The sequence below is a fragment of the Ochotona princeps genome, chromosome 9 (assembly GCF_030435755.1).
Source record: "Ochotona princeps isolate mOchPri1 chromosome 9, mOchPri1.hap1, whole genome shotgun sequence".
In the NCBI taxonomy this organism is placed as follows: domain Eukaryota; kingdom Metazoa; phylum Chordata; class Mammalia; order Lagomorpha; family Ochotonidae; genus Ochotona; species Ochotona princeps.
In genome coordinates, this window is record NC_080840.1 from 24713626 (window position 1) to 24728673 (window position 15048).

General features: G+C 40.2%; 1 protein-coding gene across 1 annotated transcript; it reads left to right on the forward strand.

Annotated features, from left to right (window-relative positions):
• The first annotated feature begins 976 nt into the window (after positions 1 to 976).
• On the forward strand, positions 977 to 7554 carry KCNV1 (potassium voltage-gated channel modifier subfamily V member 1). Its single transcript, XM_004580686.2, has 3 exons — positions 977 to 1645; positions 2471 to 3000; positions 6973 to 7554. Exons 1-3 carry the CDS (start codon positions 1176 to 1178, stop codon positions 7482 to 7484), a joined length of 1512 nt encoding a protein of 503 aa, XP_004580743.2. The 5' UTR covers positions 977 to 1175; the 3' UTR covers positions 7485 to 7554.
• The last annotated feature ends 7494 nt before the right edge of the window (positions 7555 to 15048 follow it).

Consider the following 15048-nt stretch of genomic DNA (forward strand, 5'->3'; position numbering starts at 1 on the left):
GGGGCTGACAGCCCAGATGTGCCGTGAGCTGCAGGTGAGTCACATTTCCCCATGCTACCCCATTCCATCCCCACCGGGTGTCCAACAGGTGTCCAGGGCGTGGTGCCAAGTGCAACCCGTGGGTATGCACTTGCTGTCTCACCTGGGCCCAGGGTGCTCATCTTCTTCCTTTACTGAAGCATTGTTACTATTTAAACTCCTGCCCCAGCCCACGCCTGTTCTGTTCCTTGTCTTTTCGTCTTCCCTGCCTAAAATGAAGGCTTCCCCAGCACAGCTGCTGTCCCGGAGACTTTTAGGGAACGAAATAGCTCCAAAGAGTACCACAGCAGGGGCTGAACAAGCAACTGGGTAAGGGGTGGTAATCACGGCCCTCCAATTCTAAGCAACTGTCTAGGACCTCCAGTCAAGAGGCACCACTAATTATCCCTATGTCTCAAGCAGGAGGCTCGGACCTAAGAGAGGAGGGACGAGGCAATGGAGCGGGAGTGACAGACTGGAGTGAGGAAATGGCGCGGTCCGCCGCCCAGGGCACCCTCTCCTTGTGCTCACACCCCCAACGGGCACCCCCGGGACGTGCAACTGCAGCCCTCCCAGAAGAGGGAAGAATATAAACCCGCAGGTTGAAAGGACACACCCCTCCTGCCTTCTGAACTTTGTTTGGATCTTCCGTGGCCAAGTCTGAGTTTTCCTGCCCTTGCTTGCTTGCTTTGGGCTGAAAGTCCCCTCCCCTCTTGCTTTTCCCGCCTTCTCGGGGTTGCCCTCCGCCTTCTGCCTCTCCCCCCGCCCCCCACTCGCCCAGTGGCCAGTGGCGAGCCTTTCAATCCGGACACCTCTGTGGCTCGGGATCTCGATTCCAACGCTGGGAAGGGCCACGGTGACCTACAAGGGTGCCCCACGCTTGGCCTCTCCTCTGGCCTCACCTGCCCGAATCCCTGGCACCTGAGCCAGGCGCTAGGGAGCCTACTAGCTGGGCCAGCTCGCTCGCAGCTCCCTAGCGGCGGGAAGCGGAACGGGTCCCGGGGGTGGGGACTGTAAGGGTGCACAAGTGGGAGGCACCTCTCTCGGGAGCCCGGGAGATCCCGGCCGCGCCACCAGGGGCCGTGCCACCGCCCTCGCGGGCCTGAGGCTTCAGGCGTGTTCCCAACTTTGGGGCGCCCGCGGACCCGCAGGCTGCGATGGAGCTGCCGCCTCCCCGCGGCAGGGCGCCGCCGTGCTGCCTGCTGGACAGCGGCTCCCTGAGCTCCCTGGACTCCAGCGTCTTCTGCAGCGAAGGTGAAGGCGAGCCCTTAGCGCTCGGGGATTGCTTCACGGTCAACGTGGGCGGCAGTCGCTTTGTGCTTTCGCAGCAGGCTCTGTCCTGTTTCCCGCACACGCGCCTTGGCAAGCTGGCTGTGGTGGTGGCTTCCTACCGCCGCCCCGGGGGCCTGGCCGCCGTGCCTAGCCCCCTAGAGCTCTGCGACGACGCCAACCCCGTGGACAACGAGTACTTCTTCGATCGCAGCTCGCAGGCGTTCCGCTATGTCCTGCACTACTACCGCACCGGCCGCCTGCACGTCATGGAGCAGCTGTGCGCGCTCTCCTTTCTCCAGGAGATTCAATACTGGGGCATTGACGAGCTCAGCATCGACTCCTGCTGCAGGGACAGGTACCCACGAGGCACGCGCCTTGGCTGGGAGGAGGGCGCGGTGCGCAGGGGAAGAGGGGAACAGGTAAAGATTTGAGGGGCTCCGCAGAAGCTTCGCTGAACTGAGGCCTTAGAAACGGGTGCCCGTGTCGGTGCTGGAAAGCACAGTGGGAGCGCACCAGGGTAGAAAGTTCCCAAGTTAACTTATCCTTTGAAACTGCCGGACCTGTTCGTGCCTATTGTGAGCGTATCCTAGTCTAGTTTTCATATGTATGAAGGCCAGGGTGCCACACCCCCAACAAATAATCAGTGTTCTAATAAGTAAATCAGAAAAAAAAAAAAAGATGATCCAAAAGATGTTTGTGTTGGAATGAACATTTTGGTGTGAAGCATTATCATTTAGCAAACCTAGCAATTAACTTTGAAAAACTTGATAAGACAGCCGCTCTATTACAGCAAATAAGCAGTTGACTGTTGACTGAATGCTTGTGAAACGTTGATGGTGACCTAGCCGTTGTTATCCTGCCATTACTGCCGCTAGCTCTGTACGACTAGCTTTCCTTAAAACTCCCCAAAAGATACATATGATAAATGTTCTTGTAGACACTAATTGGGTCATAAAATGCTTTCATACAAAAATGGTATTTGCTATGTGAAATTACTTTTGAATAAGCTCCTTAGAAAGTATGATTTTCTTAAATCGTAATGTTAAGTAGGGAATTTTGACTACTATGGGAATTTTCTACACTTTAATGAACTAAAAAGTGTGGGCCCCCGTCAAGTTTAATTCTTTTACTTCTGCATTTTTACAAAAGTCAGACTAATCACTTGATTGTCTGCTTTAAGATACTTCAGAAGAAAGGAGCTGAGTGAAACTTTAGACTTTAAGAAGGACACGGAAGACCAAGAAAGTCAACATGAGAGTGAACAGGACTTTTCACAAGGACCCTGTCCCACTGTCCGCCTGAAGCTCTGGAATATTCTAGAGAAACCTGGGTCTTGCACAGCTGCCCGAATCTTCGGGGTCATCTCCATCATCTTTGTGGCCGTGTCCATTGTCAACATGGCCTTGATGTCAGCCGAGTTAAGCTGGATCGACCTGCAGTTGCTGGAGATCCTGGAGTATGTGTGCATCAGCTGGTTCACTGGGGAGTTTGTCCTGCGCCTCCTGTGTGTGCGGGATAGGTGCCGCTTCCTGAGAAAGGTGCCAAACATCATAGACCTCCTGGCCATCCTGCCCTTCTACATCACGCTTCTGGTGGAGAGCCTGAGTGGCAGCCAGACTACACAGGAGCTGGAGAATGTGGGACGCATCGTCCAGGTTTTGCGGCTGCTCAGAGCCCTGCGCATGCTGAAGCTTGGAAGACATTCCACAGGTATCCAGATCTCCTTGATGCTGTTTAATTTGCCATGGTTTTTACACATTTGTGATTTGATCATAGCACCAGGAGAGTGATTCTGGCTTTGTATTTTAAATGATAATGTTTAGCTCTCAGGCTTAACGCTGATATTGAGAAGCAATACATAAAGATCCTTTCCACGGGTATAAAAAGATGCTTCTCCCACACTTTCTTTCCGTAAGACATTGAGAAATAATTTGAACATTTGTTAACTGCAATTTATTTTTCAAAGGTTTATTTTTATTGGAAAGGTAGATTTATAGAAAGAAGAAGAAAGAAAGATCTTCCATCTGCTGATTCACTCCCCAAATGGCCTCAGTGGTCAAAGTTGGGCCGATTCAAAGCCAGTAGCCTGGAGCTTCTTCGGGGTCTCCTACATGGGTGCAGGGTCCCAAAGCTTTGGACTGTCTTCCACTGCTTTCCCAGGCCATAAACAGGGAGCTGGATGGGAAGTGGAACAGCTGAGACAGGAACCACGTTCATATGGGATCCTGGTACTTGCAAGCGCAGAATTAGCCAATTGAACCATTACTCCAGACCCAAGTACACTTTATTTTGATCCAGTACTCAAGTATACAAAAATTTAAAACTCTCTAAATCTAGAACATTCTAGACAAACTATGTATAAATAATGCATTAAAAGAGACACATACATTTTGTATGTCTATACAAGCCAGTTTCTCTTCTGTATGCAAGAAATGTGTACTACCCATCCTCTGCAGAGAAGAAGTCCATCCTACAAAGCGTTTCCTAGACATGCAAGAGGATGACAAGCAGGTACTCATGTTCTTAGAATGATTTTTGAGACAGCAATGGAAACATTTTGCTTTGGAAGAAACCAGAACACAACACGTATATGTTTTACCCAGAACTGAACTGAAGGACTTTCTTATCTCTAACATGGGGAAACCTAACAGGAAATGGAACTGGAATTCATTAGAATTTTGTGTGTTATAGTCTTTGAAAAATCTGATGAACATTCACTAAGAAAAGCCTTCACACCACACACACACACACACACACACACAGAATTGTGCATGAACATTTCAGTCAATGCCAGTAGAAATCAAAGATGAATCAATTAGAATTGATTCTTGCATCCCAAGGATTGTGGTTCTCAGTGTTGGGCCCTACTGCTGTCAGATGTTTTAGAATATATCTGAGTTACTTAATGTCAGAACTTAAAATAAGAATCCCTGGACAAGCTTGTTGAAATACAGATTGTGGGCTACAACCCCCAGAGTCAGATTTTAGTATTGAAGGTTGAATCCAGGAGCATATGTTTTAACCAGCTCACAAGGGATTTTAATGTAGGTGGTTCTTGGACTAGTCTTTGAGAAAGACTGCAGTAGGATGCCATTTTAACATAATACATATTAATATAAATGCATGTTGGTACAAACAAGTTGATAGAGATTCTCCAGATAAGTCCATTTGGACACCTACAAGAGGGTGGTGCTAGTTAACTCTTTCATAAATATAGGTAGAGATTGGCATCTGGTATGGTTTGTTCTACATTTTTGAGGTAATAAGGACTTACCCTAATATAATTTTGGCAGAGTATTTTCCAGCAAGTCTTGCATACAAGAGATTTGAAAATAGGGTTTCGAATAACTTATTTCCACTCTTTGTTTTCTGACACACATAATGGGATGCTTTTCTTGAGTATAAACCGTTCACAGGATTCAATTTAAAAACACCCAGTAAAGACTACATTTTTCCTCCAAAAGAATGCAAAGGAAAATAGTAGCAATTTCCACGGTGTCATCTCTCAAAGATTTTTTTTCAGCTCTACAACTATAAAGTATTTTTTAAAAACCTAAATTAATTGAAATATTATGAACAACTGCATAGCTATTTAACATTTTAACTCAAATATTGCATAAAACAAAGATGACACATTTCTCCATGTGTATGGTGTAAACAAAATTTGAGAACATTATAAAACAATGGCTAGGAAGCCAAAGATCCTAGGTTTTGTCCTGGCTGTGTAGTTTTGGATTTATTTCTTTCTTAGTTTCTTTGTCTGTAAAATGGCACAACAATGACAACAGCTATGTTGTATTATTTTTTACAATCATCTGAATTAATGGATATTATATAGATTCAGCCCACGATGTATTTTTCAACAAAAATGTTTAGAACAATTCATCTCTGAATTTATAACAGTTTTCTCAAACATGCTTCTCCTTATATATAGTAACTTTAATTCATAAGAAGAATTGCATATGGAGCCATCCAGGCCAAGTTTTGAAAAGGTATTTTTTAAAGTTATCCTGAAAGATAGTCTTTTGACTTGAAGCCTCATAATTAATATTCATTGGTCTTTAAAAATAGCTGGTTAATATTTCAAGAACATCTCAAAATCTTAAGAGCAAAATTCAAAATGATAGAGCACTAATGGTATTCTAATGAACTCAAGTAGTCTACTGAGTGGATGAAAATTGAATAGAAGTGTTTCTTTGGACTTCTGAGGCAATACCATTGTAATGTCATGTTGAAATGACTTCCAAATACATGCAGATTTTTAGAACCATCTTAGGCAATATGGCTTGTGATTCATAGAAATCTTGGCTCTGCGAAGGTTCTTCGTGCTCCCCTTAGGGCTTCCTCTCTTCATATTTGGGATTACGCTCCCTTAGATTTGTCACCTAGGAGTGCAATAAATCAGAGATCTAGTATAGAAATTCCACCAATGATTCATAATGAGTGATTCTCTAAATGACTCCATTTCTCGTGCATCTTTTTTTTTTTTTTAATAATGGAAGAATATTCTGTAGTCTGGTCTGTTTCCTTACAAGAAAAGCAGAAATCTTAAGAGACACTTCCCATGGTTCTCATACTAAGTGAAAGTATTAGGAGATATATATATGTACGTGTGTGTGTATATATATATATATATTAGAAAGTACTAGGATTTCAGTTAATGTCCTGGTAGTCCAGGGACCTGCTCTTGCTATGTCACTAAACACTAAGTATGTCACCTGCACACTTGATGTCACTGTTGTCCTGAATGCTTTATACGCCTCTGATGTCTCACTTTATTTCCATGGCTTATATCCTGTGTGGATTTTATACAATGAGGTTCCTGCTTGTATGAAACATAATCAGGAGGATGAGAAAAAATCTGACACACAAAATATTAGATTATAACAGAAAATTGGCACAAGAAAGAAGTGCCAAAATGATCCATAGGCATATAAACCTGGTCAGGAAGTCTCTGAAGTGCAACACTGAATAGACTTTCAATGTATAGACAGCTGTTAAAAAACTTATGGTTTGTTTTAGAATGATTTACTTGAAATGTAGAGTTAGAGAGAGCAAGATGGAGAAAGACATACTCCATCTGCTTGTTCATTTCCCAAATGGCTGCAATGGCCAACGCTCAGCCAGGCTAAATCTAGGGAACAGGAGCTTTATTTGAGTTTCCCACAAGGTTAGCAGAGACCCAAGCAGTTGAATCATCTTTTGTTGCTTTCTCAGGCAAGTTAGTAAGAAGCTAAATCAAAAGTGGAGTAGCTGGGAATGGAACTAGTGCTTATATGAGATGCCTGTCACTGAAGGCAGCAACTTAACTTGGTGCACCACAACAACTCATTGCACAGCATGTGTATGATAAACTCGGCCTATCTTTTGGTAGTCTCCTCTCTTACCTGCTTATGTGTGTTTGCATGTGTGTGTGTATAGTTGGAGCTCAGTAATTAGGAACATGAATGATTTAATCTGATGACATTTCTGTCAATTGTGATCTTGCCTAATTAAATAGACTATGAGCTTCATTAGGACTAAGATTATTTAATTGGTTCACAACCCCGGAATATTTCCCAGGGCTGGTTACATATGATTCATGTTTATAGGTGGTTAGCAAAGACGATTGGGAAAAGGAGAGAAGAAAGGGAAAAAAGAGAAGGATGCCAATGACTGATAGCTCTTGTTCTATTATTGCAGGATTACGCTCACTTGGAATGACAATCACCCAGTGCTATGAAGAAGTTGGACTACTGCTCCTATTTCTATCTGTGGGAATATCTATTTTCTCAACCATAGAATATTTTGCTGAGCAAAGCATTCCTGACACAACCTTCACAAGTGTCCCTTGTGCGTGGTGGTGGGCCACAACCTCCATGACTACTGTGGGATATGGGGACATTAGACCAGACACTACCACAGGCAAAATTGTGGCTTTTATGTGTATATTATCAGGAATTCTTGTCTTGGCCTTGCCTATTGCTATTATTAATGATCGTTTCTCTGCTTGCTACTTCACCTTGAAACTCAGGGAAGCAGCTGCTAGACAGCGTGAAGCTCTGAAGAAGCTCACCAAGAATATAGCCACTGACTCATACATCAGTGTTAACTTGAGAGATGTGTATGCTCGCAGCATCATGGAAATGCTTCGATTAAAAGGCAGAGAAAGAGCAAGTACCAGGAGCAGTGCAGGAGATGATTTTTGGTTTTGAATTCACTTTTAATTATTTTACATCAGTTGTATACAATTAACTGGATTGATAGTCTTGATATGAATGTCTGCATATTGATGATGAATCTTTTGAGCACTACCTGTCTTAATTTTTGCTGATAGACTGCTTGGTCTACTAGAATATTTTATATCCCCAATAATAACTGTACATTTTAGTCTCAGATATAGCCAGTTTACATAACCAAAGACAATTGGAATAAAATACATATGTGTGAATTGTCAAACATGAAATAATATTATCAGAATCCATACAACATGGCTAAATGTTTTATGTATTAATAATTTCAGCAGTCTTTGTACTGCCAATTTTTTAAATGGAAATTAACCAGCACAGCCAGAGAAAAAGTACAGAAACACTTAGAACCACACTGAAAGTTTTTGCTATTTAAATATGTTCTTCAAGTAAACAGAGTACTCCTTTCTCCACCAGTTAAGCTGTGGAGTATTACAGTTAGTCTTTGCAAGAGAAAATCTGAACTTGACATTCATAGATTATGTTCCTGTCTTCTGTCTGGTGCAGACCGCTGCCCATGTGTATCCCTAGTTTACTGTTGGAGTGGGATTTCTGGAACTGCTGGGAATGCAGTGAATGAGCCCACTAAGGACTTCAAGAACTGTATTTCATTCTCTCCACTGAATCTAGGATACTTCCTAGTACTTCATGAAAATTAAATGTCTTTGAAATGTTTCTTTATGGATGTATTGTTTGGTTATGCCTTTGAGATCCTGAATATATGGAAGTAAAGTAGTGAATATCTTAATTTACAGATTGATATTATTAAATATTCTTATTTCACAAAATGAAAATATGTTAAATGACATCATTGGATGAACTCAAATACATACTATTTACTAACAAAAATATTATGGACCTCTTTCTGTCTATCAGAGTAAGTAGTAAATGCTCAAAATTTGCAGGCATTTGACATTCGTGATAATAACAAAATTTCTATAAACCTCTTTTATAATAAGGTCAAAAGACCTAAACTAAGAACTAAGTTTAGGACTTCAAATATTTTAGTACCTGATACTTTTTTAAAAAGCCACTAAGAGCAACAAGGAATAAATTGTTTTAATTTCTCTATTATCCATATATGTAATAATACCCTAAAGGGGAAGAAAATTGGTTGTTACAAATGAAAACTTAACTCTTTTATATCTAAGGCACAGATATGTATATGATATGTGAACATGCATATATTAAAAAATATATGGTTGGCCTTTCCAGTGTGTGATGATAAGAAATGTGGCTATAATGTATTTCATTAGTTCTATTCAGGCACATTCTTTCTCACTGAGAACTATCAGGAAGGAAAAAATATGCTGTTATCTTTCTCTTCTTAACCCCCTTTTAAGAGGTATTACATTAACATTTTAGTGCAAAATAGTATCATATGTAATGTATTAGAGGCACAAAAGGGTTAACTCTTGAGGTAGAAATTTCAGTTCTGTGTTTCAATATGGAATTGTTACTCTCATTAAAAATTTTTGGCTGGCTTTTATAGATGTAAGTTATTCAAATAAAGCATTATCACTGGGTAATTTACTACTTCCACAAAGTTTCCTCTAACATATTTTACCAGCATGAAAAGAATGCTATTTTGAAGTATTAGGCATTAATATGAGTCCTCAAAATTTTATGGAAATGCGTATTATTGGTTAATTCCACATGAATTCTTTTAAGTTCCCTTGTATATTTGTCTTATTAATCCTTCAGTTCAGATCCAAGAAGATTTTGGCTGCAAAATCATGTTTTCCTTTGCAAAACACCACCCCTAACCAAATTTCTCTCCAAATCATGCTCTTTTATGGGAGAAAAATGTCACATGTGGTGAGGTTTATTCATAGAATCCATAGACAGTTTTTCATGTCTTTTAGTGAATGGGGTGATTGAGTTCCTCACCATTTTCATTTTCAAATCTTTCTTATTGTATTTTAATCATTCTCTTTCTTATCCCCCTCAGTTCAGTGCTCCACTGTTGCTGGTACTCATCGCATATACCCCAGTTCGAATCAAATCCAATTCAATATCTACTAGCACATGTCCTTGTACAGCAGATTATGGCCACAGAAGAAAGCAATGCATGATGATGGTACTCACGTTACATTAATGCCTAGAAACCCAATTGGGCTCTTAACGGTGCCAGGCAATTATACTGCAATTCCTGAATCCATTCACTCTCTTGATAAATTGAAACCTGTAACACCTCTCTTTGATTCCACTTTCACTCAGGAAATTGAATTAGAAAGGATGTATCTGCAAGTCTGCACCCACATTTATCCTCTTTCCTCCATCTGTGCCTATTCATTTTGCTTTGCTTCCTTTAGCAAGAATTAAACTGTCTATCCTTTCTCTCCAATACTCGCGTATCGTCTGAGAAAATCTCTCACCTTACTGTATGTAATTTTCTCCGCTCTCTACTGAATGGTTGCTTCTACCAGAATAAAAACATGATTTGAGTTTTTCCCATCTTTAATTGTGAAAAAAACTTTTGATATACTACATTCTCAAAAAAAAAAAAAAAAACCCACTGAATTCTGCCTTCTACATCTTGGCAAAAGCTCTTGACATTTTCCATATTCACTTTGGTCGTTCCAGTAGTCACAGTTTTCTTTCTCATTTTTCCCTGAAAATATACTTGTCATTCCCTCCCTAACCCTATATTTTCTATAAAACTGTTTTCAAGGTCAGCAATGACTACATATTCCTAATTCACTCTTAATTGATCTGCAACACTTTACAGGGTTAATTACAGGCCCCTTTTTTGAACATTTCCTTCACCTGTCTTTTATAGCATGAAACTCCTTTTGGTTCACTCCTATTCCAGCTTTTCTAGTTGAGATGGTCAATCAGGGATTAACTCCTGGTATTCTCTCTGTTTATAGTTTCCCCTGGATAAATCTTCAGGTTTCAGAAGAGAATCAAGATGCTGGAACAGGGTAAGGACACATTGAAACAGATGGAAAATCATTAGCCATGGTGAAACAGAGAGGGCATATTCCAAGAAATATGAAAGGACAGGCTGATGGTAGAGGGGCACCTGGAGACTGATGGACATGAGAAAGCAGCAGACAACAGTGTTGTGTTGCAGTGACCAGACACTGTGGTGGCAGTCGAGGAGCAGCAGACTAAGTTCCACCAGTGACCAGAGTTCCACCAGCAACCAAGTGGGAAAGGGAGTTCCCTGGGAACTCAGTAGGTGAATCCAGAAGAAGAACTGCCCATCCTGCTGATTTGTTTGATTCGACCAGGAGCAGAGAAGAGCAGCAGATCCCAAATAGCCAATGCACAAACAGGGTGGATCTCATAGCCCAGACCCTCACCAGAGCCATGTCATGTGCCATTTTGTGTAGAGAGGCAAAGGCTGTGGGACAAGACTGCACGTGCACTGATCTTGGAGTAAACTCCTTTCTGGCTCAGTGCATTGCATCAGTGTGGCAGACTGCAGGTTCCACATGAAATAGGTCTAGATAGCCCCCAGACCTAATGGCCAGCAGATCAAAAACTTCACCAGTGGCACATCAGATGGAACTTTCTACAGTGTGGCAAAAGCTGTGAGATTTCAGGGATAACAGTGAGCTACACATGTACTGATATGGTCCCAACAGGGAAAATAATACCGACTTTGGCATCCTATGGGTCAAACAAAATCCACGTGGCCCTCAGTCCTAATGGCCAGCAGATTCTAGCAAGATCAGTACCTCCAACAATCTAATTATTTAGGACATCTTGTGTGTCCCTAATCCTGAGAACTGCTCAAATCAGAAGTGGGAGAAAGGTTATACAGACAATAGTTCAAACATAGCATGAGATCACAGGAGGTGGAGAGTGGTGAGCCAGGAGCTAAGGCTACAGAGACCATGGTGGAAGACTAACACAAGAGCCCAGACCTGAAACTCATTGGAGGCAGTGGCACAAGTGACTTTAAACAAAGACCCGAGGTACCAATTGCAATCAGTAAAATCAAACTGTAGATCTGTGGGTTATATAACTTAGAAGCCTGCGCTAAGGAGAAGAATCTACTAACCAGAAAAACAGTCACCAAGATCAAAGGAAGAGACAGGATTACATGAGTTACTAAAGATTCCCTTGCAAAGGAGCAAAAGCCTCTTCCAATCTGAGTTAACTGAGGAAGACATTGAGAAAATGGGGGAATAAAGAATTCAGAAAACTTGTTATAAAGCTTCTTATCAACAGTGAGAAGCACATACAAGAGTTGAAGAAGTTCAAGGAATAAATATATCACACAGCAAATAACAATGTTGATACAAAACCAAGCTGAATTATTGTAAATGAAGGACACAATCGAGCAAATTAAAAATGCAGTGGAAAATCTCAATAATAGAATGAAAGAGGCAGAAGAAAAAAACTTCAGAATTGAAAGACATTTCTTGTCACCATGGAGAAACAATCAAAAAGTTGGAAATTGAAATGAGTCAAGCCAAAAAATTAATCAAGAATTAAGAGACACTATTAAAAGGCCAAATATAAGAGTCATGGGAGTTCCAGAAGGCACAGAAAGAGAAGCTGGGTTTAAAAATGTATTAAATGAAATAATAAATGAAAGTGGAATACAGGAGGGGCACAGAACTCCCAATAGGGTTGACCAAAAGTGATCTTCACCACAATACAAGATAATCCAGCTCTCTTCAGTTGAACATAAGGAAAAGATCCTTAAATGTGCATGTGAAAAAAAAATCAATTGATCTATAGAGGAATGACAATCAGACTCACAGCTGACCTCTCATAGGAACCTCCACAGGCCAAAAGAGAATGTAATGACATGTTCCAGATTTCAAAAGGAAAAAATTGTCAGCCCTGAATAACATAACAGTTGAAGCTTTGCTTTGTCTTTGAAAAGAAAATAAGATTTTTCCACAGAAAAGAAATTGTCAAAGAATATGCCTCTTCCAGAGCTGCCCTACAAATGATACTTAAAAATGTTCTCTTGACAGAGAAAATAAATAACACAAACCAAAACCATGGGCACATGTGAAGAATACCCCAGTAAAATAAGAACAGAAGACTAAATAAAACAATGAGCAACCCATTGTTAAAATAACAGGACCAAATTAGCCTCTATTCATATTAAATCTGAATGTAAATGGTTAAACACATCAATCAAACATCATAGATTAGTAGACTGGATCAAAACACAAAACGCATCTATCTATTGTCTACAGGAGACACATCTCACCAACAAAGATCAGCAGAAAATATCTTATGGATTTTTGTTTTTGTTTTTATTTTTATTTCTTCGAAACTGCTTTTTTCTCTCCTCATATTAAATTCTTCACTGTCTCTTAGGTCATATGGCAGCATCATTTTCTTCAAGAAGGTTCTTGGTTTTCTTTTTCATTTCTTCAGCGACATGTTAGTTATTCAGTAGCATGTTATTGAATTCCATGGTGTTGTTAATTTATTTTTTCTCTTCCTGTTGTTGATTTTGTTTTATGGCTTTTCATTCAAGGGGATGTATAGCAACTGTGTAATGGAGACTATCATATCCAGATGTGAGAATAAAATGCAGTATGCATCTCTACTTCCAGATCAAAGATGGACTCCCAATGAAACTGGTAAATATATCATGACAATAGGATGCTGGACTCTGCCATTGTCAATGTCACCAATGATGGACTTATGAGTGTTTATGCAATAATATAGGGGAATTCAGCGGGAGGGTGACTAGGGGAGGAGGTAAGGAAAATCCAAAAGCCTATGAAACTGTTTCATAAAATGATAATAATAATAAAATTCAGTTTTCCTGGTTTATATATCCTTCATACTTGGTGAGCTTTTAAATCTCCAGATCACTTATCTTTGTATATCATTTCACTCCCTTCTCACTTCCTGCATGTAAGCATTTATATACATAACTGTCAATGAAGCAGGTGTCCAATAAATGTCCAATACTTAGTACTCCTGATATCAAATGATTTGTATGTCCCCAAAACTCCAAGTTCAAGTTTTGTGAAGCAGACGAACATATAGGTGATTATTCAACATGGATTATGTGATAGAAATTTTAGAGAAAATAACCTGTGAAGGGTTAAAAAGAAAGAACCTAGGGAAACAGGAAAATCTTCAGCCCATGTTGCAGATCTGATGCTTCTAAAGAAGATGAATAGATAGGAATTGAGTAATAAGCATTTTTAATTGCAGCTCAATTCTAAGACATATCAGCCACATGGATAGAGAGGTCTGGAGCAAACGCAGCCCAGGAAGACACCACATATAGCTTAGAAATGACACTAACTTAGTACTCCAGTGAGGCAATGGATGATACTATCAATTCCCTCAGGAGGGCATATGAGTACTGCATAATCACTGCCAGCCCAATCCATTCATGTTTGCAACCCTATTGCCCCATGAAAATTCAGCAGCAGCTCCTATATGAAAGCCCTGGGCCTTTGTTTCTGTACAGAAGCTTCATAAAACAGGCAAATTGCAATTGTTATTAATGCAGTTGGACTCTGGGCATCAACCAGAAGGCATCTTCCTTCAGTTCCACAATCCGCAACATCCCCATCAAAGCATATCATTCACTCCCTATCTCCTTGTATTCTAAAAATGTTTCAAGGAAAATTTCAGTATGCCTATATTAGCTTCAGAAAATAATTTCCCATCCTAGAAAATACTTTCCATCATTAGTGTGTATTGGAGCACATCATAGTTAATTATGCTGCACAGATTTGCCATCGTCATGCAATTTATTTTTATCCTTGATATCATTTGAATAAAAATAGTATTTCACAGGAAATTTTAAAATTTATCTAAATCATATTTTCTTCTATTTTGAACTGGTAGTCATGCCCTGTATGATCGTTTCTTGATAGGCTCTATTAATATAATGATTGGAAAACTACTTCCATCTTTATAAGTGGACTTCTGTAAGATTAATGCGATAGATGCATACATTTGGCTTTCAATAGCACAGGACAGCTAAACTGTATATTTATACAGGTAAATAAATGAATGTTTAGAGCTCCTTTTCATGTTTACACTTGCCTGACAATTTTTGGAATTATATGTAACCTTATTTGACGTTTGTTAGCACATCTATAATATAAAAATTCTGGTAAATAAAAAAGATAAAGGTGTTGTATGTGTTTTCTATATTGTTTCATGACTCAGTACTCATCCAAAGGAATTAAAAGTTAAACTAAAAAAGATTTGACAAGTTAGTAACATGCATATGTACACATCTAAAGAGAAATAAAAACTTAAAACAAATATAAGTTAGAAATTATTGGAGGGAAAGTTCTTTTATATGTACTAATCCCAGGGGTTTTCTGCCCAGCAGGCCCTGAGACCACCGAGGAGTGAGACAAAGGCCTCAGAACCACTGGAGACAAACTGGTAAGGGATGTCAGTTTACTTGGAAGTAGTCAAAAACTTACATAGAGCAGGAAATGAGCAGGCAGAAGGGTGGTCCCAGCAGCCCTTTCATCCAAGAATGACATTGCAACTGACCGGTAGGCACATCTATCTCTCTGAACCTTCCAATCAAATCATAGAGTACATTATGTAAGTAGGACTGGAA